The sequence below is a fragment of the Stegostoma tigrinum genome, chromosome 15, assembly GCF_030684315.1.
Source record: "Stegostoma tigrinum isolate sSteTig4 chromosome 15, sSteTig4.hap1, whole genome shotgun sequence".
NCBI classification, from domain to species: Eukaryota; Metazoa; Chordata; class Chondrichthyes; order Orectolobiformes; family Stegostomatidae; genus Stegostoma; species Stegostoma tigrinum.
The window spans coordinates 34,023,257-34,050,702 of NC_081368.1; the positions used below are offsets into that span (position 1 = coordinate 34,023,257).

General features: G+C 41.3%; 1 protein-coding gene across 1 annotated transcript in view; it reads right to left on the reverse strand.

Annotated features, from left to right (window-relative positions):
• zc4h2 (zinc finger, C4H2 domain containing) overlaps positions 1–21,925 on the reverse strand; it is a 60,434-nt gene extending 38,509 nt beyond the window's left edge. Inside the window, exons 1-2 of the mRNA XM_048544470.2 lie at positions 21,779–21,925; positions 5,776–5,947 (exon numbers count right to left, since the gene is read on the reverse strand). Of these exons, the coding sequence (XP_048400427.1) occupies positions 5,776–5,947; positions 21,779–21,906 (300 nt within the window). The 5' untranslated portion in view covers positions 21,907–21,925. The remainder of the gene's footprint in view (positions 1–5,775; positions 5,948–21,778) is intronic.
• Between the last annotated feature and the right edge of the window lie 5,521 nt (positions 21,926–27,446).

A 27,446-nucleotide genomic window follows, 5' to 3' on the forward strand; every position in this document is an offset into this window, starting at 1 on the left:
CAGACCATAGCGCTGCCCTCTCATCACAGAGAGAAGACTTGTGGTGATTTAACTTGAGAGTCAAAACACTTCAGGTGAAGGGCAGAGGTTGAGAAGGACAGTCTTTCATGGTAACCTCAGCCAGTGTAGGATTGAACCCACACTGCTGGCATCACTCTGCACAACAAACCAGTCATCCAGCCAATCATGCTAACCCGAATGCGGTGGGCTGGAGGCAGAGCCATTATGTAATAATGTGTGACAGCGTTCAAAGTACGTAAAGATGAAGGGCAAATTGGCCCCTTAAGTTTTCAAAATGGCTGGCAAAATTCATTCATAGGGGTACACAAGGAAAAGTGACCTCCAAATAGAATTGATAGAATTGATGGAAGCTGCTCTTCCTATCATGACTGATACTCTCATATTTACTGCTGATGGGCTTATTGGTGAATAGTAAATAGGAGTGAAACGGCTCATGTTTGCAGGACAGCGAGCAGCTGGTAAAAGGTAAAAATAAAGTACATGAGTTAGAGCAGCCTAGATCAAGGCTAGAGGGGTACATGGCAACCTATTGACAGGGCCAGTGCATAGACCATCGACTGGGTCAGGAAGGCTTTGCAGAGAGATGAAAAGGGTTGCAAATGAATGTGGAATCTCCATTGTAAGGCTGCATAAGTTCAAGAGTTGCAACAAGGGAAAAAATGCAATTGGTGCTACTACATGAAACATTGTTGTCAATTGCTAAATTTAACCAAACGTTTGCCCCCAAACAGTCAAGGAATCCCTGGAAAAAAATTAAGACGTTTGGGGTATGATCAATTACGTATGTTTTAATTGCAAGGATTGATCAAAGAACTCTGTTCTTATTCTGTGACTGACAAGTAAATTAACCACCATTGTGCGTGTATTTCAGTGGTTAAAGTACTCTTACATATTCAAGAGTATTGTGAAGCCAATTTAAATGTTTCCTTTGTACTGTGTGTTTAGAGTTGATTTTAAGTCCAGAGACCTTGAGACCCAAAAAAGATAGAAAATATGCTAGACTTCTTTCATTGAACCTCAACTAAGCAGTTGAAAAAGAAACGGAGCACAACGCTGGACATCAGATCAGGTAACTTCAAACACCCTATTGTACTGAGTTCTGAGATAATGGGAACTGCAGATGCTGGAGAATCCAAGATAATAAAATGTGAAGCTGGATAAACACAGCAGGCCAAGCAGCATCTCAGGAGCACAAAAGCTTCTGCTCCTAAAATGCTACTTGGCCTGCTGTGTTCATCCAGCTTCACACTTTATTATATTGTACTGAGTTCTGTTCAGTTCAGAAGATTAAAATGTCAAAATAGCAAAGCCAGGAGAACCTCTTGATGGGGGCGTTAGTTTTTGGTTCTGCCAACAATAGCTACTTTGTGGGGCAGTGTATAAAATAAGGAATATTGAGGGCTTGTAAAAAATGAATTGCAATAATTGTGGGCAACGTAACCTTCATATAAATTGGGCAAATCATTTCAGCAAAGATGGCCTGGAGGATCAGTTCACGAGGTGTATTCAAGACAGTTTCAGGAACAATTTGTTCTGGAATCGACTAGAGGCATGTAATAAGATTAACTTACAACTTGTAGTAAATGGATCGTTTATGCAAGAAAAACTACAACATGAGAAAAGTTTGCATTTAATTTGAGGTTGAGAAATTTGGTCTGAAACAAGTGCCTTACTTTAACTACAGACAAGTGAAGTTGGCAAAGGTGGACTGAAAAAAAACAGGACAGGAAGACAGTTAAGACAGGAAGATAATGAAAGACATTTAAGGAGATAATACATGACTCACAAAAACATGTTCAAAGAAGAAAAAAAAAGTACTCAATGGATGTGATGAGGTCTCGCTGGCCTGCTGTAAAGCTGGGGAGGGCCCCACATGGCCTTTTTCAGGAAAGTCCGCTGGATTAATCAGCCATGATCATAATGAATGGTGGTGCTGGCTCGAAGGGCTGAATGGCCTACTCCAGCACCTATTGTCTATTGTCTACTGTCTATTAAGCATTGGTCAATCAGCAGGAAACAGCAAGCGGGCATAAGGGGTTCTTTTTCAGGTTGGCAGCCTGTGACCAATGGGGTTTCACAGGGATCAGTGCTAGGACAGCAACTATTTACAATATATATTAAGGACTTGGAGGAAGGAAGCAAACGTACTATAACCAAAATTTACTGTTGACACAAAAGTAGGTGGAAAGGCCAGCTGTGAAAGGGATATAATCAGTTTACAGAGAGATACTCATAGGTTAAGTAGGTTGACAAAATGTTGGCAAATGGAGTATAATGTGGGAAAACGTGAAGTTGTTCATTTTGGAAGAGAGCACAAAATACAAAAAAAAACTACAGAAAGCTACAATACAAAGGGACTTGCAGATACTTGTACATGAATCACAGAAAGCTAGTACACAGATGCAGCAGCTCATCAGGAAGGCTAATGGAATGTTGTCCCTTATTTTAACGGGGCTTGTAGTACAAGTGTAGGGAAGCATTACTGCAAATGTACAAGGTGCTGGCGAGACGACATCTGGAGTACTGCAAGCATTTTGGTCTCCTTGTTTAAGGAGAAATATAATTTCATTGCAGGCAAGAAGATTTACTGGGATGATCCCTGATATGGAGGGATTGTCTTGTCAGCAAAGGTTAAACAGGTGGGGACTACTCACTGGAGTTTAGGAGAATGAGAGATGAGCTCACTGAAACGTATACGATTCTTAAGCGACGGCGGGGTAAATGCTGAGAGGATGTTTCCCCTCATGGGACAGTCTGTGTTCAGAGTGCATAAGGTCAGAATAAAGGGGTGCTAATTTAAGACTGAGATGAGGAGGAATTTCTTTTCTCAGAGGGTTGAGAGCCTTTGGAACTCCTTGCCACAGAGAGCTGTGGGGACAGATCCTTATGTATATCTAAGACGGAAATAAATTTTTGATCAGTCAGGAATCAAACTGCAGGGAAGTAATTACAAGTGATGTTGATCAGCCATGATCCTATTGAATTGTGCAGTAGGCTCGAGATGCAAATGGCCTACTCCTTTCTCTTTCGTAATGTCTTATAAGGATCAACCAATCACTGAGATGCAATAGTCTCATGTAAATTCCAGGTTTATATTTTAAATTTTCATTTTCTCCAGATTTCTTTTGTTCCAGTATCACCCCCGGCACAGGATGAACCTTCACATTTTCTCCATAAAATGCTTTCTGTTGCCTCGTTAATCAAGGAATTTTGTAGTTTACCTCAGAATCAAACAGTGTCTCTTCACTTTGATTTGTCTTAATGGTTTTGATACTCTGTTCCCAATGATCATGTGGTAAACTAATGTTACACAAGATTACATCTTAGATTTCGAATTCCAAACAAAATTAACAAATCAAGGAAATACTCAATGATTGGCACGGCACAAGGAAGCTCAGAAGAACAGAGGGACCTGGGTTATTTGTCCATTGATCCCTGAGGGTGGCAGAGAAAGCCAAGAACTGTGCATCCTGGAAATCAGAAACAAAAACAGAAATTGCTAGAAAAGTGTTGCAGATTTGGCTGCACCTATAGACAGAAAAAAAGAGTTAAGGTTTTAGGTCCAGTGATGCTTCTTCAAAATTGATTACAGCTCGGTAAAGGTTAGCATATATGCCGAAAATGGGATGGGGGAAAGGGGACAGAGTAAACTATAGATGGAAGTGGAACCCAGAGAGAGAGTGAACAACAACCAGGCAGACAAAGGAATGGGTAATGGTCAGCCTGGGAGAATCAATAGCTGCTAATCGGAACCATTAGTAGCTGACAATGGGTTGGTTGTGAGAGCAGCTGAAGTAATGACAAGGCCTGGTGTGTGGGGTTTGCTGGAAGGTCACAAGAGAACGTACTCAGGACCTACAATTATTGAATTCAATATTGAGTCCTGAAGGCTGCAGGGTCCTCGAGCAGAAAATGAGTTTTCTTCTTCCAACTTGCGCTGAGCTTTGCTGGAACACTGTAGCAAACCCAAGACAGAGATGTTGGCAACAGGAAGCTCAGGGTCAATTTTGCAGACAGAACAAAGGTTTTCTGCAAAATGGTTGCCTGAAGGTGGCAGGGCAGGTAAATAGGGTAGGTAAGAAGGCATACAGGCAGTTATTAGTCATGGCATAGATTATAAGATCAAGGAGGTTTACGTTGGAGCTGTATAAAACTTTAGTTAGGCCCCAGCTGGAGTACCGTATGCAGCTCTGGTCATGGAAGGATGTGATTGCACAGGAAGAGATTCATCAAGATGTTGCCCAGGTTGAAGCATATTATTATGAAGAGAAGCTGGAAAAGCTCAGATGGTTTTATTTCGAGAACACAAGACTGAGATGCAACTTGATTGTAGTGTATAAGATTATAAGGGTCATGAACAGGGTATATAGAATGCACCTGTATCCCTTAGTTGAAGGGTCAATAACAAAGAGGCATAATTTTAAGGTGAAAGGCGGGAGGTTTAAAGGGGATTTGAGGAAAATCAATTTCATCCATAGGGTGGTAGGAATCTGGAATACGCTGCCTGGGAGGAGTGAGGTGAGTTGAGGTGGGAAATCTGACAAACTTTAAAAAATATTTGGATGCGCACTTGAAATATCAGAACATCCAAGGCTATGGTCTAGTGCTGGAAAGCGGGACTAGTATAAATTTAGTGCACTTTTTGTCAGTGCAGACTTCTTCTATATCGTACGATTATAGTAAAAGAACGATTGAAACGTAATAGTGACAGTAGTAGTAATTTAGATTTTACAGTTCTTACTGAAATTTATTTTCCGTCTGGTAACTAGAGAAATTAACAGCATAATTGTACACTTGATCTTTGTACTCTGTCACTGTAATGTCTGATGCTGTGGAAGTCACTTAGCTGGATTTGAACTCTCTGAAACCTTCACAGAAACTCACGATTTCGAAACCGAATCAATGGAGATCTTAACCAGAACTAAATAAACCAACTCAACAGTCTGTTGAATTCAATATGTTGACCAACAGAAGATGTTTAAACTGAATTAAAAACAGAAGATGCTGGAAATGCTCAACAGGTCAGGCAGTATCTGTGAAGAGGATAATAAAATTACAGGACTGGGTAATGGCTGCCCTCTGCTGAGTGCGTTTTTAACACGAGGTTGAGTGGCCAATTAACCATCTTCTCATCCTACCTCCCTGACCTCACCTCCATAATATCGAGGGTGGGGTGGGTGCCAAAATCAGCAACCCACCCACCAAGAGCAAGCAAATAATTAATTAATGGATTAATGAAGCTTGTTACATGTTCAACTGGCACCATTTTACACCCCCCACACCATAAAACAGTCGGCAAGGATAGTTGTAATGGGGGAGAAGTTGTAAAATGAAAGTGAGTGAGGGTGTACAATTTTCTGAAGCTGCCCTATGCACATTGATGGCAAGCCCCAGCACCCCCTGACCTGTATATTTAACTTCATTTCTTTTCACAGTTCCCAAGTATAGACAGTGCCTTCTATTTTTACTTCAAATATTGAATAAAAAGGATCAAATACAGAAAATGCTGGAAATTTGAACTGAATGGCTTGAACATTTTTGGTCACCTAAGTTGGCTAAGTCAAAAATCCACCATTTCAGAGCTATGTCCAAAATAAACTAGGACATATTTCATTCATTATACACCCATATGCACCAGATTTAAAGAAGTCAATACAATGCTAACCCTTAACGCTCATGTTTTCTTTCCACACAGTCCCCTCTTTTGGGCTGAAGAGTTTCCACAGAATGAAAAACAAGACGCCCTGAACATACCACATTGATATCAGCATGAATCAGACGCAGTTCTTCTACATGAGCCATCTTTTCTTGGAGCAGAAGATCCATCTCGTGTTTATAATCTTTCAGGTGTCTTTCTTCAGACTCGAGGGCATCAAATTCTGCCTTCAATCTTGTTTTAATTTTTTCCATTTGCACCGTCTTAGCTCTGCAATTTCACATAAAAAAATTGAAGGCAGCATGTTGCTGAGATCCAAACTCTTGCCTTTGGACAGTGCCTCCACAATTTTTTCACGGGGTACGTTAAATTACTACTTGCTATGTTGAAGTAATTCAATGTCATTAATAACTTCAGTCTTTATTACTAAGGCAATAAAATAATATTTGAAGAACTGTTGAGCCCAGGAGAAATCCATTCTATTAACATCATGTTACTGAAAGGAATGACAGTGGCTAAACAATGGCAAATATTCAAAGGGCAAAAGGGTAAACTACAAAATTTGTGTATTCCTGTCCGATGCAACAGTGAAAAGGGAACGGCGGTCAATCTATGCCATGCAAAGACAGTTAAAGCTGGCATTAGATCTAAACACAAGGCACATAAATGGGCAAGCAAAAAACAATAAATTCAAGAATTGGGAACAGTTAGGCAAATAGAGTATGAGAGTAAGCTTGCCACTAACAGCTAAAATTTCCGTAGGTGTGTTAAAGAAAAAGCTTGGTGAATACTAATATAGGTGCCTTACAATGGAGGAATTGATAATGGGGAACAAAGAAATGGTAAACGATTTTAAGACATACCTCACTTCTGTCTTCACAAAGGAAGACACAAATAACATACCAGAAATGTTAGAGAAACACAGAGTTTAGGAGAGGGAGGAACTGAGGCAAATATGTATTAGTAGAGAAATGGTGTTGGAGAAATTGGTGGGATTGAAGGTTGATGGATTCCCAGGGCCTGATAATCCATGTCCCATGGTACTCAAAGTGGGCCTAGAAATTGTGGATGCATTGGCGGTCATCACCCAAGATTCTTTCAACTCAGGAACAGTACCTATGGATTGGAGGGTAGCTAATGTAACCCCACTATTTAAAAAGGGAGGTAGAGAAAAACATGAAATTATAGACCAGTGAGTCTGATAGCAGTCCTGGGGTAGATGTTAGAGTCCATTATCAAGGATTTTACAGCTGAACACTTAGAAAACCGTAGTAGAATCAGAGACAGTCAGCGTGGATTTACAAAAGGGAAATCATGCTCGATAAATCCACAGAATTCTTCGAGGATATAATTAGTAGAGTTGATCAGGGAAAGCCAGTGGATGTGGTCATTTGGGCTTTCAGAAGGCTTTCTATGAAGGCCTATATTAAAGAGATTACCATGTGAAACTAAAGCACATAGGAATGCGAGTAGTGTATTGAGATAGATAGAAAATTGGTTGAGCAGATAAGAAAGAAACAAGTTCTTTTTTCCTGAATGGCAGGCAGTCGTTAATCAGGTACAGCAGGGATCAAGAGTAGGACCACAGCTATTCATAAAACGTGAGTGATTTAGATGAGGGAACTAAACGTAACTCAAAATTTGCTCGATGGCACAAAGCTAGGTGGAAGACTGAGCTGTGAGGACAATGCAGACATGTTGCATTATGGTTTGGACAGGCTGAATGAGCGGGTAAATGCAAGGCAGATGCAGCACAATGTGAATAAATATTTTGGTGCAAAAATAGGAAGCCAGATAATTATTGGAATGGCTGTTAATTGAAAGAAGGGGATGTTCAATGAGACCTGGGTATCCTCGTGCACCAGTCACTGGAGGGCAAGTGCAGCAGGTCTTCATAGCAAGAGGATTCAAGTACAGGAACAAGGACATCTTGCTGTAATTGTTTGAGCCACACCTGGACTTGGTCTCCTAAGCTGAGGAAGTGAAGCTTGGTCTCCTAAACTGAGGAAGGATGTTCATACTATAGCGCAAGTGCAGCAAGGTTTTACCAAGTTGATTCCTGGGGTGCCAGGGCTGACGGGCATGAAGAGATTGAGCCAGTTAGGATCGTATTCCCTGGAGTTTAGAAGAACGAGGGTGAGGATGTCACAAAAACCTATAAAATTCTAACAGACTAGACAGGTTAGATGGAGGAAGGATGTTTCCTATGGTGGGGAAGTCCAGAACCAGGTGTTTTAGTTTAAGGATAAGGGGTAAGCCTTTTAGAACTGAGATGCGGATGAATTTTTTCACCCAGAGAGTGGTGAGCCTGTGGAATTCACTACCATAGAAAGTGGTTAAGGCTAAATCCTTATATGTTTTCAAAATGGTGGTAGATATAGCTCTTTCGGCTAAAGAGATGAAGGGCTATAGGGCAGCCAGGATTAGGGTACTGAACTCAACAATCAGCCATGATAATACTGGATGGCAGAGCATGATCAAGGGGATGAATGGCCTACTCTAGTTCCTGGGGCGGCACAGTGGCTCAGTGGTTAGCACTGCTGTCTTACAGTGCCAAGGACCTGGGTTCAATACTAGGCTTAGGTGACAGTCTGTGTGGAATTTGCACATTCTCCCTGTGTCTGCATGGGTATCCTCCAGATGCTCCTGTTTCTTCCCACTGTCCAAAAATGTGCAGGGTAGGATGAATTGGCCATACTAAATTGCCCATAGTGTGCAGTTTAGGTGGATTAACCATGGGAAATGTAGGTTACATGGACAGTGTAGGGGGTGGGTCTGAGTGGGATGTTCTTTGAGTGCCAATATGGGCCAAATGGCCTGCCCCCACACTGGGAATCGTGGCTTATCTTCAATGTTACTGTAAATTGGCAAAATTGTGATTGCTGATCACATATTATACTTGAGCAACCTAACTTCAACGGTAACACTCTCCCAGAGAGAGGAACTTTCCCCCTAGCATTCAAACCAGAACAGGCCATTATGATGCCTCTCCTTAAAGAGAAAGCCAGCTTGTTCACTTTCTCACTTTGCTACAAACATGAATTTGATCAAATCAAAAGAGACTAGGTTAGTTCAGGGGACAATGGTCTTCCTGAGTTATTTATTTCAGAACTCTATGGTATAATAGTCCACATGACTGCCCTTTTAATTTTAATTTAATAAACAATTTACTATTCATGACATCCTACAACTGGAACTGGCTGCTGACTAGCAAAGGTACATTAATGCCAGCGAACCACTCTTTTGGTTGATAGTATGTGAACTGATGTAATTTTCAGGTTAAAGAAAAATTGCGTACTATATCATTACCTTTATGTAGTTGAGTCACTTAGACCTGCTCATAAGTAGTAGCATGATAGCAGTGCAAAAATCAGCCTCCCTCAGAGGCGCAAACTCAAACAATGCAGTTGGTTTGGAAGTTCTTAAATAACTACTTTAAATATACAACACATAGGAAAAATATTACATCTTTATTATCGATCTTTTCCCTACCACCAATGCCTCAGATATTTGGAAAAGTTGGGACATGCTATCATGGAATTATAGCTCCTAAGGTGTGAAGTAAAATTAAGTTGCCATGATGCATTTCTCACACAGATCATATTTATCAACATGAGCGGAAGCATCCCAACATCCACAGCCCAAATTAACCTTTGAGCACATCCCTCCCAGAAAGTAGAGACAAAAAGTTAGTCCATGTTGCAGAAAATATTGTTGGCAGCAGTTATAACAGTAAATAAATAATCTTATAGGATAAATCCTGTCTGTACAAACTGATAAAACCATTAAAGGAATTTGAGATAGGCATAACCTATCTACATTCCCTCGCAGATTTTTCATGATCTCATCACAACATGCTCTCCCACATATTTTTGTATCATTAACAAATTTTGATTCATTAACACTGTCCTCCTCCAAGCTATCACACAGATAGTAAATAATTGAGACCATACAACTGATCCTTGTGGCACTCCACTAGCTACACCTTTCCAACCTAAAAATGATCCACTAACTCCCTATCTTTTGTGCTTTAACCAATCATCAATCCATGCTAATGCATTACTCCCACTATTGTGAGCTCCCATCTGATGCAATAACTTTTTACATGGCACCTTATTAAATGCATGCTGGAAATCCAAATACATTACATCTACCATTTCCTCTTTATTAACTCTGCTTGTTATATCATCAAGGAATCCCAACAAATTTGTCAAGCATGATTTATTTTTCCATGTTGACTGCAATTGATTGCGTTGGGTATTTCTAAATATCCTGCTATTTCTTCCTTAATAATGGACTCTAGCATTTTCCTAATGCCAGTTGTTATGCTAACTTCTCTATAAATTCCCAATTTCTCTTTCCCTCCCTCTTGAACAGGGCATTGGATGGGTACATGACAGAAGAGGGAACAGAAAGCTGTGTTCAAAAGATTAGATGAAGCAGGCGAATGAAATTGGTATAGAGCATAAACACAAGCATGGTCTAATTTTGTTGATGTTCTATACATTCCGCATAATTTCAGCTGAGCTGATTTGAATGAAGTAGGAAAATGGTGGCTGATCAAGAATTATTTGAAGAATAGTTAATTGATTTACTACATTGCAAATTATGGAAATGATAAAAAGAAACAAACAAAAAAAGAATACCCTTCAAGTCATGACGAACTATTATGGTGTGGTACTTAGTGCAATGAAGTGCTTTTGAAATGTAGTCATATTGCAATTTAAGTAAAGTTGACAGCCAATCCATCACATAACAAAGAAATAAATGACTAGATAATCTGCTTTAATGCTGTCAGTAATGGATTAAATACTGGTTTGGACACTATGAGAATTCTCTTCTTCTTTGAAAGAATGTTATGCAACCTCTTTAAATTGACGGGGAGGCATACAGAGTCTCAATAATACCTTATCTGAAAAGACAACACCTCCAATAACTTCCTCTGCACTGCATGGGAGCTTCAGCCTAGATTTATGTGTTTATGATGCTACAAGTTTAAATCCACGGGAGAGAGTATTAATACAGAGCTAAAGCTGACAGCCAGATGTGGTTCTTGCAGGATACCTGTTCTTTTTAATACTTCCGGATATGGTCTTGTTTTGTTGTTTGATAAATTGCATACTTTTTCACATGACTTTTTTGAGGAAGTAACCAAGAAGAATGATGAGAACAGAGCAAAGACATGGTTTACTTGGACTTTAGTAAAGCCTTTGACAAAGGTTCCACATGGTAGACTAATTAGTAAAGTTGGATCACTTAAGATTCGAGGTGAGATTGCCAATTGGATACAAAATTAATGGCACAAGACAGTGAGTGATCGGGGAGGGTTGTTTTTCAGATTGGAAGTCTGTGCACAGCAGTGTGCCACAGGGATCAGTGCTGGGTCCACTTTTGTTTGTCATTTGGATGAGAATTCAGGAGACATGATTAGTAATTTTGTGGATGACACTAAAATTGGTGATATGGTGGACAGTGAAAAAGGGTGTCTAAGATTACAAAGAAATCTTGATCGATTGGGTCAATAGGCTGAATAATGGCAAATGGAGTTTAATTTGGATAAATGCAAGGTCTTGCATTTTGGGAACACAAGCAAGGGCAGGACTTGTACAATTAAAAGTAGGGCCTGAACAGTGCTGTAAAAGAGAGAGACCTAGGGGGCCAGGTATGTAATTCTTTGAAATTTGTGTCACATATAGACAGCGTGGTTAATAAGGCACTTAGCATGCTTGTCTTCATTTCTCAAATGTTTGAGTCTAGATGTTGAGAAGTTATGTTGAGGTTAAACAAGACATTGGTGAGGCTTCTTCTGTAGTACTGAGTTCGGTTCTGGTCACCCTGTTATAGGAAAGATTTTATTAAGCTGGAGAGGACTCAGAAGAGATTTACCAGGATTTTGTAGGGAATGGAGGGTTTGCATTAGAAGCAGAGGCTAAATAGGCCTTTTCTTCACTCAGGCGTATGAGGTTCAGGGGTGACCTTATACAGTCATTGAAATGTACAGCACGAAAACAGACCCTTTGCTGGAACTTGCCTATGCCGACCAGACATCCTGAATTAATCTAGTCCCATTTGCTAGAATTTGGCCAATATCCTCTAAAACCTTCCTATTCATATACTCATCCAGATACCTTTCAATGTTTGTAATTGTGCTCACCTCCAACACTTACTCTGGCAGATCATTCCACTCACACGCCACCCTTTGCGTGAAAAGATTGCCCCTTAGGTCACATTTAAATCTTTCCCCTCTCACCTTAAACCTATGCCTAAATCTCTAGTTTTGGACTCTCTTATCCTGGGGTAAGGGCATTGACAATTCACCCTATCCCTGCCCCTCATGATCTCATAACCTTCTACAAGGTCACCCCTCAGAATTTGACGCTCCGGGGAAAACAGACCCAGCCTATTCAGCCTCTCCCTACTGCTAAAATCCTCCAGTCCTGGCAACATCCTTGTAAATCTTTTCTGAACTCTTTCAAGTTTAAAAATATCTTTCCTGTAGCAGGGAGACTAGAACTGAATGCTGTATTCCAAAATAGAGGTTTATAAAGTCATGAGGGTAATAGAAAAGGTGGATAGCAGATGTCTTTAACCTAGTGTGGGGGATTTCAGGACTAGGTGGCACATTTTTAAGGTGAGAGGAGAAGAATTTAAAAAAGACATAAGGGGCAATTTTTTTGCAGGAAGAGTGGTTCATGTGTGGAATAATCTTCCAGAGGAAGTGGTGGATGTGGGTACAGTTACAAAGTTTAAAAGACATTTGGATAAGTACATCAATAAAAAATGTTTGTGTGGGTATGGGCCAAGTGCAGGCAAGTGAAACTAGTTTCGTTGGGATTATGGTCGACGTGGACTGTTTGAACTGGTCTGTTTCCTAGCTGTATGATTCTACGATTCTTTGAGTAATTTTTGAGGTGGTTCATAGTGACATTTTAAGGAACTAAAGGCTTTTGACTGTCAGCAACAAGATAGAATGGGGAAGCCTAGAACAAAAGAACTTAAGAAATAACTTGGTAGCCTCAATAAATGTGGAGTTTTGAGCCATCACATTGACTTTCCCACTCCTTCGATGCTGACATGCTGTGCTTTTCCAGCTTCACGTTCATTGACTCTAGCTTCCAGTAGCTGCAATACTTACAACCCAGGTGCTTTCTTCCATTTCATTTCATACAGATTTGTATTCTTATTTCCCAGAGATTTATTTTAAAAGTAATTCTGGCATTGCACCAGAGCAGATGCAAATAATTTACATTATTCTTCATTATATTTTATTACAACTAGTCCATGTTCAATCTGGCATTGATTCAGTCTCCTGACACCCTTATTTTCTTTTTGATGTGTCTCATGATCCATAGACTACTTCTGCTTTCAATTTACCTTAATACATGTTAAGAAGAACAATCCACAATAATCTAGCTGGAAAGAGTTCTCCTACTATGCTCCTATAGATTAAAGTCGATGAACAATCACAGACTTCATTGGAAAAACTATATTAAAAAGAGTATATAAAAAGCATCAAGAGACACTGATTATGAACAGTCTCTTAAAACTGGAAGTAACAGATAGGAGAAAATTTGGCAAAAATATATCCAACAATAGAAGGAGGTCAAAAAGACTCACCAAAGTGGGGTAAATGAGAAATAATACTTTTTTTTTCCCAATGACCTAAAATTATTTACTCCTCTTTAAGCATGAGACTATTAACCACTGCCGAGAGTTGGGACTTGGCTATCAAGCGTCTTTCAGTGTATTGGTAAATCAGAGATTTGTCATAAGTATGCCATTATATTCCTTTCTCACCAAATTCAAAGGCTGTCCCTGTTTTTGCCCAAATCCAAATGTTTCCCTTCTCTGAACTCATGATGCCTATAGTTTTCTGGAACAATGCATTGAGGAACTAACTAGAGGACAAGCCATCCTACACTAGGTATTGTGTGACGAGAAAGGAATAATTGGCCACCTAGATCAGGGAGATCCCTTGCAGAAAGTGACCATATAAGAGTGACATTGTTGATTCCGAGATTAGGATCCTGGATCTAAATAAAGGAATCTACAAAGGTATGAGGTGTGAGCTGGCCATAATAAATTGAGGAACATTACTGAAAAGGGTCAATAAAGGATAGACAATGGAAAACCTTTATAAAGTGTGCATAGATGACAATTTTTCCTTCCCATATGGCACAAAAATCAAACAAGGGAAATTAGAGATAATATCTGATCCAAGAAATTTCCACACAAATTGGCCAAAAAAACAGCAGACCCAAGGTTGGGGGCAGTTTGAATTTATGCAAAGGAAGGCAAAGTGAGTAATTAAGAAGGATGAACAGGGTACAAGAGTAAGCTTGTGGGGACTGTACAATCTGGTCACAAAAGCTTCCGTTGGCACGTGAGGAGAAAAACATTACTGAAGACAAATGTCTCCTGGTGAGAAACAGGGAAAGTTGTAATGGGGAGCAAAGATATGGCAAACTAATTAAATAGGTCTTTAGGTTCTGTCTTCACAAAACAGGGCACTAATATACCCCAAAAATGTTAGGGAACACAAAGTTAAATGAGATAGAAATTGAAAGAAATCAGTATTAGTAGGAAAATGTAGTTAGGAGAGTTGATGGGATCGAAGTCTGATTAATCCCCAGGGCCTAATAATCTACATCCCAGAGTGCCTTAAGAAGTGGCCATAGAGATAGTGGGTGCAAAGGTTGTTATCTTTCAAGGTTCTGTTATGTTGGAACAGTTCTCATGGATTGGAGGGTTGCTAATGTAACCCTACTATTTAGAAAAGGTAAAGAGAAAATAGGAAATAACTGGCTGGTTAGCCTGACATCAGTGGTTGGGAAAATTCTTGTGTTCATTTTAAACAGTTTAATAGCAGAAGACCGTGCCAAGATTAAACAGAGTCAACATAAATTTATGAAAGGGAAATCGTGCTTCACGAATCTGCTGGATGTTTTGAGGATGTAACCAGTGGAGTTGACAGGAGGAGTGAGTGGATGTTGTTTTACTTGGATTTTCAGAATACGTTCCATGAGTTCCCTTACAGTAGATTAGCATTTATGATTAAAGAGCATGGGGTTGCAAATAGTGAACTATTGTGGATAGAGAACTGGCTCAAAAAAAGGAAACAAAGATAGGAATAAATGGGTCTTTTGCAGAGTGGTAGACAGTAAATACTGGGATATCACAGGAATCAGTTCTTGGACCCTAGCTATTCACAATATATGTTAATGTCTTAGATGAAGGAGCTAAACACAATGTCTCCAAGTTTACAGATGGCACAAAGCTGACTGGGAGGCTAAGCTGTGAGGAGGATGCAGAGATATTTTCAGTGTGATGTGGACAAGCTGAGTGAATGGGCAAATATAAATGAAGTACAATGTGAATAAATGTGAGTCTATCCACTTTGGTAGCAAAAAACAGGAAAGCAGATTGTCATTGTGATGGCAATAAAGTAGAAATCTGTGTGGCCTTGTGCACCAGATCGCTGACAGAAAGCATTTGTAGGAATGTTTTTCTGTAATTATACAGGGCCCGGCTTAGGGCCTGTAGACCAGGGCCAGAGGCCACACCTGGATTACAGTGCACAGTTTTGGCTTCCTTGCTTGAGGAGGGATATTCCAGCTGTGGAGGAAGTGCAATGAAGTTTACCAAACTGATTCCTCAGATGGCAGGACAAAGATATGAAGACTGACTGAATTGGATAGGACTCTTTTTCACTGCAGTACAGAAGAATGAGGGGGATATCTCACAGAAACCTATAAAATTGAAGCAGAACGAGCTGCCGTAAATGCAGGAAAGATGTTCTCAATGCCTGGGGAATCCAAAAGCCAGGAGTCACATTTTAAGAACACGAGGTGTGCATTTCAAACTGAGATGAGGAGTAAGTGTCTTTACCCAGACAGTGGTGAGCCTGTAGGATTCTCTGCCACAGAAAGTGGTTGAGGCCACAATTTTGAATATTTTCAAGAAGGAGTTAGGCAAAAGGGATCATAGGGTAGGCAGAGAAAGTAGAAATAGGATACTGTGTTGGATAATCAACTGTGACCACTTTGAATTGCAGGACAGGCTCGAAGTGCCTGTTTCTTCGATTCTATGAGACCCATATACTGATCATTCAGCACATTCTCACTAGTCTGCTGGTAACACAATTTCTGCTCCTGGCTTTCATTCTCGCCAGTTGTAAATAGTTCACTGTTCGAGTATTAACCAAATGGTTTATATATGGTATAAATATAAAAGCTACAAAACTCTGGAAACAATCCTTTGGCTACTTAATGTTAGAAATACCTTTAACAAGTTTCCTCCCATAAAACTACCTTTTTGTCTGGAGCTCTGGGGTGTTGTATTTTTCATCTGGTTCCTGTGGAACTAAAAGGATTACTGTAACTTGGCAAAAGAATTTACAAATACCCCCCCCCATAAGGAAGAACAAATGCCAAGGGAAAATATGATTTCAGCTATGTTTTAAATTTAAGCTGTTAAATAGACATTGTGAGTTCACAGTACTGTTTGGTTGGAGGATTCTTTCAAATTGCTGAAGAATGTAGTTCTTTGTGCCGAGGATGCATTTAAAACAGTCATCTCCCACAGTTTTTTTTAAGCACAAGATCAGTTTCTGAATTTAAATGCAACCCAGGACCCACATAAGAAAATATAGAATAAACAGCTTAGTTTTCATGCTATATAAACTGGAAAGCAAGTATACACAACTATTAATTTTGTCCTGTACTCACGATGTACAAACAGAGTTCAATCTAGATAAATGGGAGATGATGCAATTGGTCAGGGCATACAAAGCAAGAGAATGCACAACGAACAGCAGGATCCCAGGGAGCACCAAGGGCACCTGGATGTGCGTGTCCGCCGGTCCCTTAAGATAGCAAGCAAGGTAGAGAATATGATTAAGAAGACGTAAGGAATACTTGCCTTTATTAGCCAGGGCATAGAGTTTAAGAGCAGGGATGTTATACTGGTGGGTTATGGACACACACCTAGAGTTCTTGTGCATTCTGGAATCCACATTATAGAAGTCATGTGATCACAGTGGAGCGGGTGCATATTTACCAGAATAATGCTGGGCTAGAAAGTTTTAGTTGTGAGGAGAGATTGAATATACTGGATAACGGTCCCGACCCGAAACATCATCTTTCCTGTTCTTCTGATGCTGCCTGGCCTGTTGTTTTCCTCCAGCACCACACTGTGTTATCTCTGACTCCAGCATCTGCACTACTTGCTATTTGAATAGACTGGAGTTGTTTTCCTTCGAGTAGAGGAGACTGAGGAGGAACATGATTAAGAAATATAAGCTACGGGGTCATTAATAGGAAGAGATTGTTTCCCCTTGAAAAATACAACACCCCAGAGCTCCAGACAGAAAGGTAGTTTTATGGGAGGAAACTTGTTATAGGTATTTCTAACATTAAGTAGCCAAAGGATTGTTTTCAGAGTTTTGTAGCTTTTATATTTATACCATATATAAGAGATTGATCAATGATAAGGGGCCATAGATTTAAGTTGAGGAGCAAGAGGTTTAAAAGGGATGTGAGGAAAACTGATTTTACAGACAGGGTGATGGGAATCTGAATCAGTGAATTCCCTGAAAGTGTAGTATAGGCTGAAACCTTCATAACATTTAAGAAGTATTTGGACACGAACCAAGGCATGCAAGGCTATGAGCCTAGTGTTGGAAAATTGAGTTAGAAATAGCTAGAATCAATGCACCAAAGGTCCACAGAGAACATGCAGAGGAGCAGAACTGGTTGAGCTGCTTTTGCAAAGAGCCTGCATGGATATGATGGCCTGAGCAGTCTCCAACAGGCCACACATCAGTTCCTGATATATTTCAACTTCATTTGTTTGCATTTTCAACACAAAACATGCGTTGCTCGCCAACAATAATCCATCTGGACTAAAATGAAACATGCTGCAACAAGCTGGCAAGGAGCATGCACTTTCCCCTCATTGCACAACTTCCAGAAGCAGAAGTCATCAGTGGCAAAATGGTCAACGCGTGTGCAAGTGAACAGCGCAGGCAGGCACATGGGGAGACCCAATGTCCGAGATTCTGCATTGAACTCAATCTATGTATTGGAGATCACAGGTTTATAAGCAGCATTCCCTCTAATTTTCTTTCCAGTTGCATGAGTGGCTGAGGTCTGTAATTGGCAGCAACTTCAGGAACTGGGAGTCAAAGCAGCAATCAGCGTGCCAACCCAATTGTCAACCAACGTTGGCAGAGGCTGGAAGAACACACCAAGCCAGACAGCATCTGGAGGAAAGGAAAAGTCCATGTTTCAGATACTACCCTCTTCCTTTTTGTTTTACAGGGGAAGGTACTGGGTGGGTTGGAAAGGTTGGTGGGGAGTGTGGCGCGAACTAAGGAGTGGTGAAGGGAATGGTCCTTGAGGAAGGCAGAGTGATGGGGCGTGGTAGATGTTCCAGGTGGTGGGGTTTAATTGGAGTTGGCGGAAATTTGAGGATGACATGTTGGATGCGGAAGCTGGTGGGGTGAAAAGTGAGGTCAAGTGGGACCTAATCTTTATAATGTTTGGAGAGGGGGCAGTGTTAGTTGACAGCTGTGGAGTGGGGAAGGAAGGAGGCACCATGGAGACCTGTCTGGATGACAGTTGTGGGGGGTGGGGGAAGCATTGTTTGAAAGAAAGGAGAGGGAGGTGTCTGAGACAGACCAAGTGAATTTGAGGTTGGGGTGGAAGTTGTCAGTGAAGTTGACGAATTGCTCCAGATCAGCCTGGGTGCAGCATGCAGCGCTGATGCAGTCATCAGTGTAACAGCGGAAGAGTTGGGGAACAGTACCGGCGTATGTACCGGATAGGAACTGTTCAACATGACCAACAAACAGGCAGGCATAGCTGAGGCCTGTACGAGCACCTGTGGCAACCCCCTGGATTTGGAGAAAGTGGGAAGAATTGAAGGAAGAGTTATTGAGGGTGAGGACTCGTTCGGCAAAGCAAAGGAGGGTATTGGGTCGGGGTGGGGGTTGCTGAATGGGTCTGTTGGAGAGGAAAAAACTGAGGGGCTGTAGGCCATCCTTATGGATGTGTATAGGGATTGCATGTCAGTAGGAAAGAAGCACTGGGCGCCAGTGGAAGTTTCAAAGAGGTGGACGGAGCGGTTTGTGTCCTGAATGCAGGTGGGAAGTGCTTGGACCAAGGGGGAGAGAATGCAGTCGATGTACAGGGTCGAGGTCAATCCAGTCAGGGTCTGACAGGGACACTCAACTCCTGACCTTGTTACTGCCTTGTTTAAAACATGGACAAAATGGCCTGAATTCCAGAGGTGAGGTGTGAATAACTGCTCGTGACAACACAAGTCTGCATTCGACCAAGTGTGGCATCAAGGAGCCTTTGCAAAACTGGAATCAATGGGTATTGAGACAAACTCTTTGGTGGTTAGAGTCATACCTGGCACATAAGAAGATGGTAATGGTGTTTGGAGTTCCATCATCCCAGCTCCAGGGCATCTCTTCCTCAGGGCATTGTCTTTGGCCCAACCATCTTCTGCTACTTTATAAATGACCTTCCCTCCATCATAAGGTCAGAAGTGGGGAAGTTCGCCAATGATTGCACAATGTTCAGCACCAATCATGATTCCTCAGATGCTGAAGCAGCCCATGTTCCATTCTGAGGCTCCCACCATCCTGACCACTAAGTCAACATTCCTTCACTGTTGCTGGGTCAAAATCCTGGCATTCCCTCCCTAAGGTCAGCACATGGGCTGCAACTGTTCAAGAAGGCAGCTAATTACCACTTGTCAAGGGTAACTAACGGGTGAGCAATAAATGCTGGCCAGCCAGTGATGCCCATGACTGCCAATTAAAAACAGAGGCAGGCTACTCAGCACATTGAGTCTACTCTGCCTCTCAATGAGATCATGGCTGATCTGATAATCCTCAATGTCATTCTTCTGCCTTTTTTAAAAATCTGTCTATCTCAACCTCTCCAGTAAAGAATTTCATCAATTCGTTATCCTCTGAAAAAATAAATTCCTCCCCTCCACTCTGTTTGATTTCAATGTAGCCACTTTGTTTGTTGACTGGCATGTTACACTTCTTATCCTTCATACATACTTTTAACCTATTTTGAAAGTCCTAGAAATGCAAAGTTGTAACCAGTAACCATTGGGATTCTGCCTAGCACTCTGTTGGACTTTATTTCAAATTGTTTTTAATGCATTCAGAGTCTTCTTGCTCTAATTACTCTTGTAATTAACGAGAACAGACTATTTGACTTCAATGACAGGTTCCATCAGAGGTGTTAGTCTTGAACCAATCCATTTTTTCTGTTCTTGCTTCCCATATTTTGAGAGTGTGGTATTATATAGCACCTTGAAATAGTTTGTTCCATTTCACATCTGTATTCTGTTTGGGAATGCCAAAGTACCCGATCAGTTAAGCCAAGGCACAGTTGTTTTTAACTGTGTAGGCAGTACAGTTTGTGTTTATATGAGGATTCCAACTCTGCTTTGAATGAAACATCTTCAGGTTTTGCTTCTTCACCCTGGTTCACAGAGTGATCTATATTGCCATCTGTTCTATAGCCCCATGTGTTGAAAATGCTGTTCAGAGGATCAGTTCCAACTGGGGACAATGCCCAAATTTTAAATCTCTCTACGACACCATGTGGCATCATTTGTTCTGAAACAGGATAGTGATTACACAAAGTTCATCATAACAGCAAAATGCAAGTAGTTTCTGTTCACTTTTATTTATCTTTCCAAATCATAATATCCAAGGTGGGATTGTCATACCTCAGGGTCCTTGCACACTCTTGCATTGAAATCCCCAGTAGTTAGAGATGTTCTAATGTAGGATTTTGCTGATGTCCATGTCAAACTCCACAAAATTGGTGTTTCCCCTCTGTCGTGTAATGGAGTGTACAGGTTTGGAGCACAGGTACAAATAAGATTAATTTAGCCAGTTTGAGTTGAGAAGCAAATGGAAAGAACACACTCCAAACTATTAGTGGAGAACTGTGTCAGAGAGTAGCAAGTTTCTTACCTCATAGTCTTTGCCTCGTTCATAAGTTTCCCTTGAACTTTTTACCTGCCAGAGGAACATGCAATGTTTTGTTTTCAACGACCTACTCTCAAGATCCTGGCCTCTTGTAGGGAAGCTATGTCAAGATTCAGTAAATCAAGTTGCGTCATTGTTCTATATTGAAACTAAAAGCTTGGATAAAAATGATGGAGACCCAATGCTGCCCAAAGGTCAGAGTTTCTCTCTTTGCCTCCGGGTGCGAAGGTAAAAACGACACATTCAGCACTGGAACGATTGCAGGCGTTGACAGTAGTCCCTCTTTGGGCTTAACAGTGTTCAGGGTTTACTTCCTTAGCCTTCAACTGAGGACATCAGTTGCATTTATGTAGCACCAGACAAACTTAACATTTAAAGACTCTGAAAACTTAACATCTCCAGTTTCACAATAGGCTCCCCAATAATAACATCAAATGAACAGCCGAATAAGGCCTGACAACTTTGCTACTTCTATCTGAAAACCAAGCAGGGCGTAATTTGTAAAAAGTTTAATTGCAATTTCTAAATCTGAGTCAACAGTACAGAACCAGGGTTGGCCCTCTCGAATGGAAAATCACGTCGATAACCAGCACTTTACGGGGGCGGGAGGAAAGGAACCTGCAGCGCATTTAGTTTCTGCTCATTCTGAATCCGTCTGGTCAAAAGAAATTGGGTATGCGTGGCAGGAATCAGGGAACAGTGCTCAGAGATACCAGCAGAAATCACAATTCACCGTCTGCTGCTCATGTGGGCAAACAACTGTCAACATCAGGGAACTCTTCAAAGATTAGATTGGAGAGCAGTGTAACAAATCAGAAGCTTGTTTAAGTGTATATTTTTTTTAAAAACGCCAAATATTTACAAGGAGTGAAATCTGACAGAACTGTAAATCTATTTTGGTCACAGGGACGGGATATATACTGAATAATGTTCACACAGAGTTTTAAAACAGTAAAGTCTAAAGTGAATACCACCATTGCAATTAAGGGATAAAGCATCAGCCCACAATTCGTTTGGACCACATTCTCGATGCTAAAGAAATGCATGGACAAGGCACTGAATTACTTAATCCTTACCTTATTTCCTTAATGCTTTCCAGTTTGCACATAATCTCCTGCTCATCGGTCATATTGCTTCCAGTTGATGTGCGTCCAGAATGTGAAAATGCTAACAAAAGAACTCTCTCTGTGGTTGTTTCATACATCAAACAGTGAACATGTACTCAGTGCAGGAAGTCGGGAGTTGCAGTCTTTTCCACTGAAAACAGAAAGAAAGCCCTGGAGTATAAACTACCACTCCCGGCAGCCTTTCTACGATCCCTCACTTCCGGTGCTTTCGGACTTCACGCGGAACGTGGGAAAAGGAAGCTCTCGATAAATTAATTGTTGCATTTCAGTTTCGAAGATTTATTTATAAACGACGCGTCCTTGAAGTGGGACTGATTTGAAATGAAGCCACTTATTTTGGATTAGGAATAACGGTTTTTAATATAAATTAGCATATAATACAATAAACAAAAAGAGCACAGAAGCTGGAAATCTGAAACAAGCAAGTGTTTTGAACAAGCACAGTAGGTCTGGCAGCGTCAGGAGACAGAAAAACAGAGTTAATGCTTCGAGTCCAGTGATCCTGAATCAGAAACAATTTTTTTAAATGATGTTTCCCGTTCTTTGAAAAGCCATCTATTTAAAAGAATGAAAATAGAAAATACCAGACCAGAATTAATGCAACATCTCGAAAAAGAAATGCGCAGATAAAGATGAGTATAGCCATTTCATCTGAAATATCTACCCCCGAAACATTAACTATTTATTTAGATGACTGAAGCTGACACATTTGGTTCTCTTGAGGCCTATCTCAAACTTTCTGGCCATAAATGTTTCCCGTAGTGGTTCTTCAAAATTAACAGTTCTAATTAGTAAATCTGCAAAAGAAGGAGTTGCTAACATTGAGGGGAAATATATAATTTTGAGCTACACATTACAAACCCCTACAATAGGAAATGACGAATTCTGGGAGAGAAACACCCAAAAAAAGAGTAAAGTTCCCTCTAGATCCCAAGAATGTCTCACAGATCTGTTTGAAAGCATTGGAACTTCTAGGCAGGGTCTCAGAAAAAATAACTGTGACTGATGCCTGACTTTAGCCAACAGAAGAGTAATTCAGGATTATTTTATATAATTATTTAATAGAAGGCAGCTCACCACCACCCTCTCAAGGACAACAAGGGACAAATAATACATGCTATTTGTCCCGCAACACCCACGTCTCACAAATGGATAAAAAAAACTGTTCACTTGTTGAATATAGAAACAGAAATTGATCATTCAATCACGAGTTATGTTCTGCCATTCTTTAACAGGAAGAATAGAGGCATAGATTATTTTCTAAATGGGAAAAGGCTTTGAAAATGTGAAGCACAAAGGGACTTGAGAGTTCTAGTTCAGGATTCTGTTAATTTTTTTGTTTGTTTGTGGGATGTGGGTGTCACTGGCTGGTCAGCATTTTATTACCATCCCTACTTGCCATTGAGAAGGTGGTGGTGAACTGCAGTCCACCTGCTCTGGATTGACCCACATTGCCAATAAAGAGGGAATTCAGGATTTTGACCCAGTGACAGTGAGGGAACAGTGATATGGTTTCAAGTCAGGATGGTGAGTGGCTTGGAGGGTAATTGAAGGTGGAGGTGTTCTCCTGCAGGCTAACATGCAAGTTCAGTCAGAAGTTAGGAAGGCAAATGCAATGCAAATGTGATTCATTTCAAGATGGCAAGAATTCAAGAGCAGAGACGTACTGCTGAATCTGTATAAGGTTACTGTCAGGAATATTATGCCCAGTTTTGGACCTGTATGTAAGGAAGGAATGGACTCCAGGCAAACTTGCAGACAACACAGAAATAGGTGGAAAGGTGGGTTGCGAGAAGGATATAAACAGTTTACGGAGATATTGATAGGTTAGGTAAATAAGCAAAAAGTTGGCAAACAGAATTAGTATTGGAAAATGTGAAGTTGTTCATTTTGGAACAGAGAACAAAAGAAACAAATATAACTGCGAAAAACAAAGAGACATTGTGGGTACTTGTGCACAAAACACAGAGCTAGCACTCAGATGTAGCTGGTAATCAGGATGGCTAATGGTTGGCCCTTATTTTAAGAGAGTTGGAGCATAAGAGTAGGGAGGTTTTACTGCAATTGTACAGGGTGCTGGTGAGACCACATCTGAAATACTGCAGGCAATTTTGGTCCCCTTATTTACGGAAAAATATCATTACATTGGACGTTGTTCAGAGAAGATTCACTAACATGGAGCAAATGTCTTATGAGCAAAGGCTAAACAGGTTGGAACGCACTCACTGGAGTACAGAAGAACAAAAAGTGGTCTCGTTAAAACATATTGGATTCTTAAGGGTAAAAGCTGCAGAGATGTTACCTCGCAGGAGAATCTAGGACCAGCAGGGGCATAAAATCAGAATAAAGGGGTGCAAATTTAAAATTAAGATAGGAGAAAAGTCTTTTCTCTGAGAATAGCGTCTTTGTAACTCTTTGCCACAGACAGCTACGGGAGCAGAATATTTCTGTGCATATATATGCCTGAAATAGATAGATTGATTCTTGATCAGTAGAGAAGTCAAGGGCAACGGGGAAGAGATAGGAAACTGAATGTGATGTATGTCAGATCAACCATGATCCCATTGAAAGGTGGAACAGGTTTGAGAGTCTGAATGGCCTACTCCTGTTTCCTAAGGTCTTTGGTCTTATAAGGATATTGCCCTATCTGTCACTCAGATGAATGTCTATATCACCTTTTTCATGGAAAACTACCTTAAATTCACAGAGCATACAAGTTTCAAACAATAGCAGAGCCCAGATTTCAAATTCTGAATATTTCTAGGTCTGTTTCTGTTTAACTATTAAACAATAGGAAACAAAGAGTGGCGCTACATGGATGTTTTATCCATTGACAATCAATGGCTAGTGGTATGTCTCAGGATCAGTAGTGGAGCTGCAATTGTTTTTAATTTACACAGATGATTTAGAGTTGGGATCCAAGTGTAGTGTGTCAAAGTCTGCAGGTGACACTAAAATGTGTGGTAGGGCAACATACACAGAGGAGACTGAAAATCTGCAGAAGGATATAGATTGTGTAAGTTAGTGGGCAAGAGTCTTGTAGATGGAATACAATGTTGGTAAATGTAAGGTCATCCATTTTGGTAGGAAAAGCAGCAAGATGGACTACTATTTAAATGGTGAAAAATTGCAGCACGATGCTGTACCGGGGACTTCGGTGTCCTTGTGCATGAATCACAAAAAGTTGGTTTGCGTGTGTAGAAGTTTATTAGGAAGGCAAACAGAAAATTGTCCTTCAGAGATAGCAAGAACTGCAGATGCTGGAGTCAGAGATAACAGTGTGGAGCAGGAGGAACATAGTAGGCCAGGCAGCATCAGAGGAGCAAGAAAACTAACATTTCAGGTTGGGACCCTTCTTCAGAAATGGGGGAGGGGGAAGGGAGCTCCAACGTAAATAGAGAGTGGAGGGGTGGGAGGAGCAGATGGGCAGGTTAAGTCAGGCCAAGGAGGCAGGGATGAGAGGGAGGGCTGGTCATGGGATAAAGCCAGGGTGGGGAGATTTTGAAACTAGTCAAACAGTTTCAGGGCCAAAGAGATGACCAGAGGGTTGCAGTGGGAGAAAGATCCACTGAGGTCTTTCCAGAGAGAGGAGGATAACTTCTTCAAGGTGGTCAACCCTAGAAGAGGCTTTGCAGTGGCATTATAACTCACTCAGAGGTAGTAAGAACTATATATGCTGGAGTCAGAGATAACACAGTGTGAAGCTGGAGGAACACAGCAGGCCAGGCAGCATCAGAGGAGCAGGAAAATTGTGTCAGGTCAAGGAGGGGAGGTTGAAAGGGAGGGTTGGTCATGGGATGTGGATCAGGGTGCGGAGATTTTGAAACTGGCCCAGCAATCCTTTGTTGCTAAATGGAAGGAGTTTAAAAACAGCAAAGTTATTCTGCAGCTGGAGAGCGTGTGAGTGAGGCAACGCTTGGAGTGCTATGTATGGTTTTGGTCTCCTTACTTGTGAAAGGATACACTGACACAGGTGGGGGTTCCCTAGCTTGCTTCTGGAATCGAGAGGGTTGCCTTATGAGGAGAGATTGAGTGGATTGGGACTGTACACATTGGAATTTAGAAGAGTGAGGTGGAATCTAATGAAAACGTATAAATTTATGTAGGAAGTAGCTAAAATAGAAGTAGGGAGGTTGTTTTTACAGTGGGTAAAACTAGAACTAGGGAGCATAGCCTCAAAAAAAGGAGAAGTAAGTTCGGGTCTGAGTTGAAAAGGAACTTCTTCACCCAAAGGCTTGTGGATTTGTGGAATTCCCTGCCCAGTGAAGCAGTTGAGGCTAGCTCATTGATTGTTTTTAAGGCAAAGATAGATACATTTTTGAACAGTGAAGGAATTAAGGGTTATGGTGAGTGGGCGGGTAAGTAAAGCTGAGTCCATGAAAAGGTCAGCCATGAGGCTGGCTCCATGGGTAAGATGGCCTACTCCTGCTCCTAGCTCTTATGTTCTTATGTTCTATCTCAGATTACTGTATGCTGTGATGATGGATTTAGATTATGATTTTAAACACGCTGAAAAGATGCATTTGAGTTTGAGTGCTGATTAAACAAAACTCTATTGATGCAGAAGGTTCCCGTACCTGTGAAATTTGGAACACAGTCTCCTAGATCCTTCAGAAGAGAAGAGAACATAATAAAGATTTTGAGATAATGGGAACTGCAGATGCTGGAGATTCCAAGACAATAAAATGTGAGGCTGGATGAACACAGCAGGCCAAGCAGCATCTCAGGAGCACAAAAGCTGACGTTTCGGGCCTAGACCCTTCATCAGAGAGGGGGATGGGGGGAGGGAACTGGAATAAATAGGGAGAGAGGGGGAGGCGGACCGAAGTTGGAGAGTAAAGAAGATAGGTGGAGAGAGTGTAGGTGGGGAGGTAGGGAGGGGATAGGTCAGTCCAGGGAAGACGGACAGGTCAAGGAGGTGGGATGAGGTTAGTAGGTAGCGGGGGGTGCGGCTTGGGGTGGGAGGAAGGGATGGGTGAGAGGAAGAACCGGTTAGGGAGGCAGAGACAGGTTGGACTGGTTTTGGGATGCAGTGAGTGGGGGGGAAGAGCTGGGCTGGTTGTGTGGTGCAGTGGGGGGAGGGGACGAACTGGGCTGGTTGAGGGATGCAGTAGGGGAAGGGGAGATTTTGAAACTGGTGAAGTCCACATTGATACCATATGGCTGCAGGGTTCCCAGGCGGAATATGAGTTGCTGTTCCTGCAACCTTCGGGTGGCATCATTGTGGCAGTGCAGGAGGCCCATGATGGACATGTCATCAAGAGAATGGGAGGGGGAGTGGAAATGGTTTGCGACTGGGAGGTGCAGTTGTTTTTTGCGAACTGATACAGAGTCTTGTAGATGGAATACAATGTTGGTAAATGTAAGGTCATCCATTTTGGTAGGAAAAGCAGCAAAATGGACTACTATTTAAATGGTGAAAAATTGCAGCACGATGCTGTACAGGGGACTTCGGTGTCCTTGTGCATGAATCACAAAAAGTTGGTTTGCGTGTGTAGAAGTTTATTAGGAAGGCAAACAGAAAATTGTCCTTCAGAGATAGCAAGAACTGCAGATGCTGGAGTCAGAGATAACAGTGTGGAGCATGAGGAACATAGTAGGCCAGGCAGCATCAGAG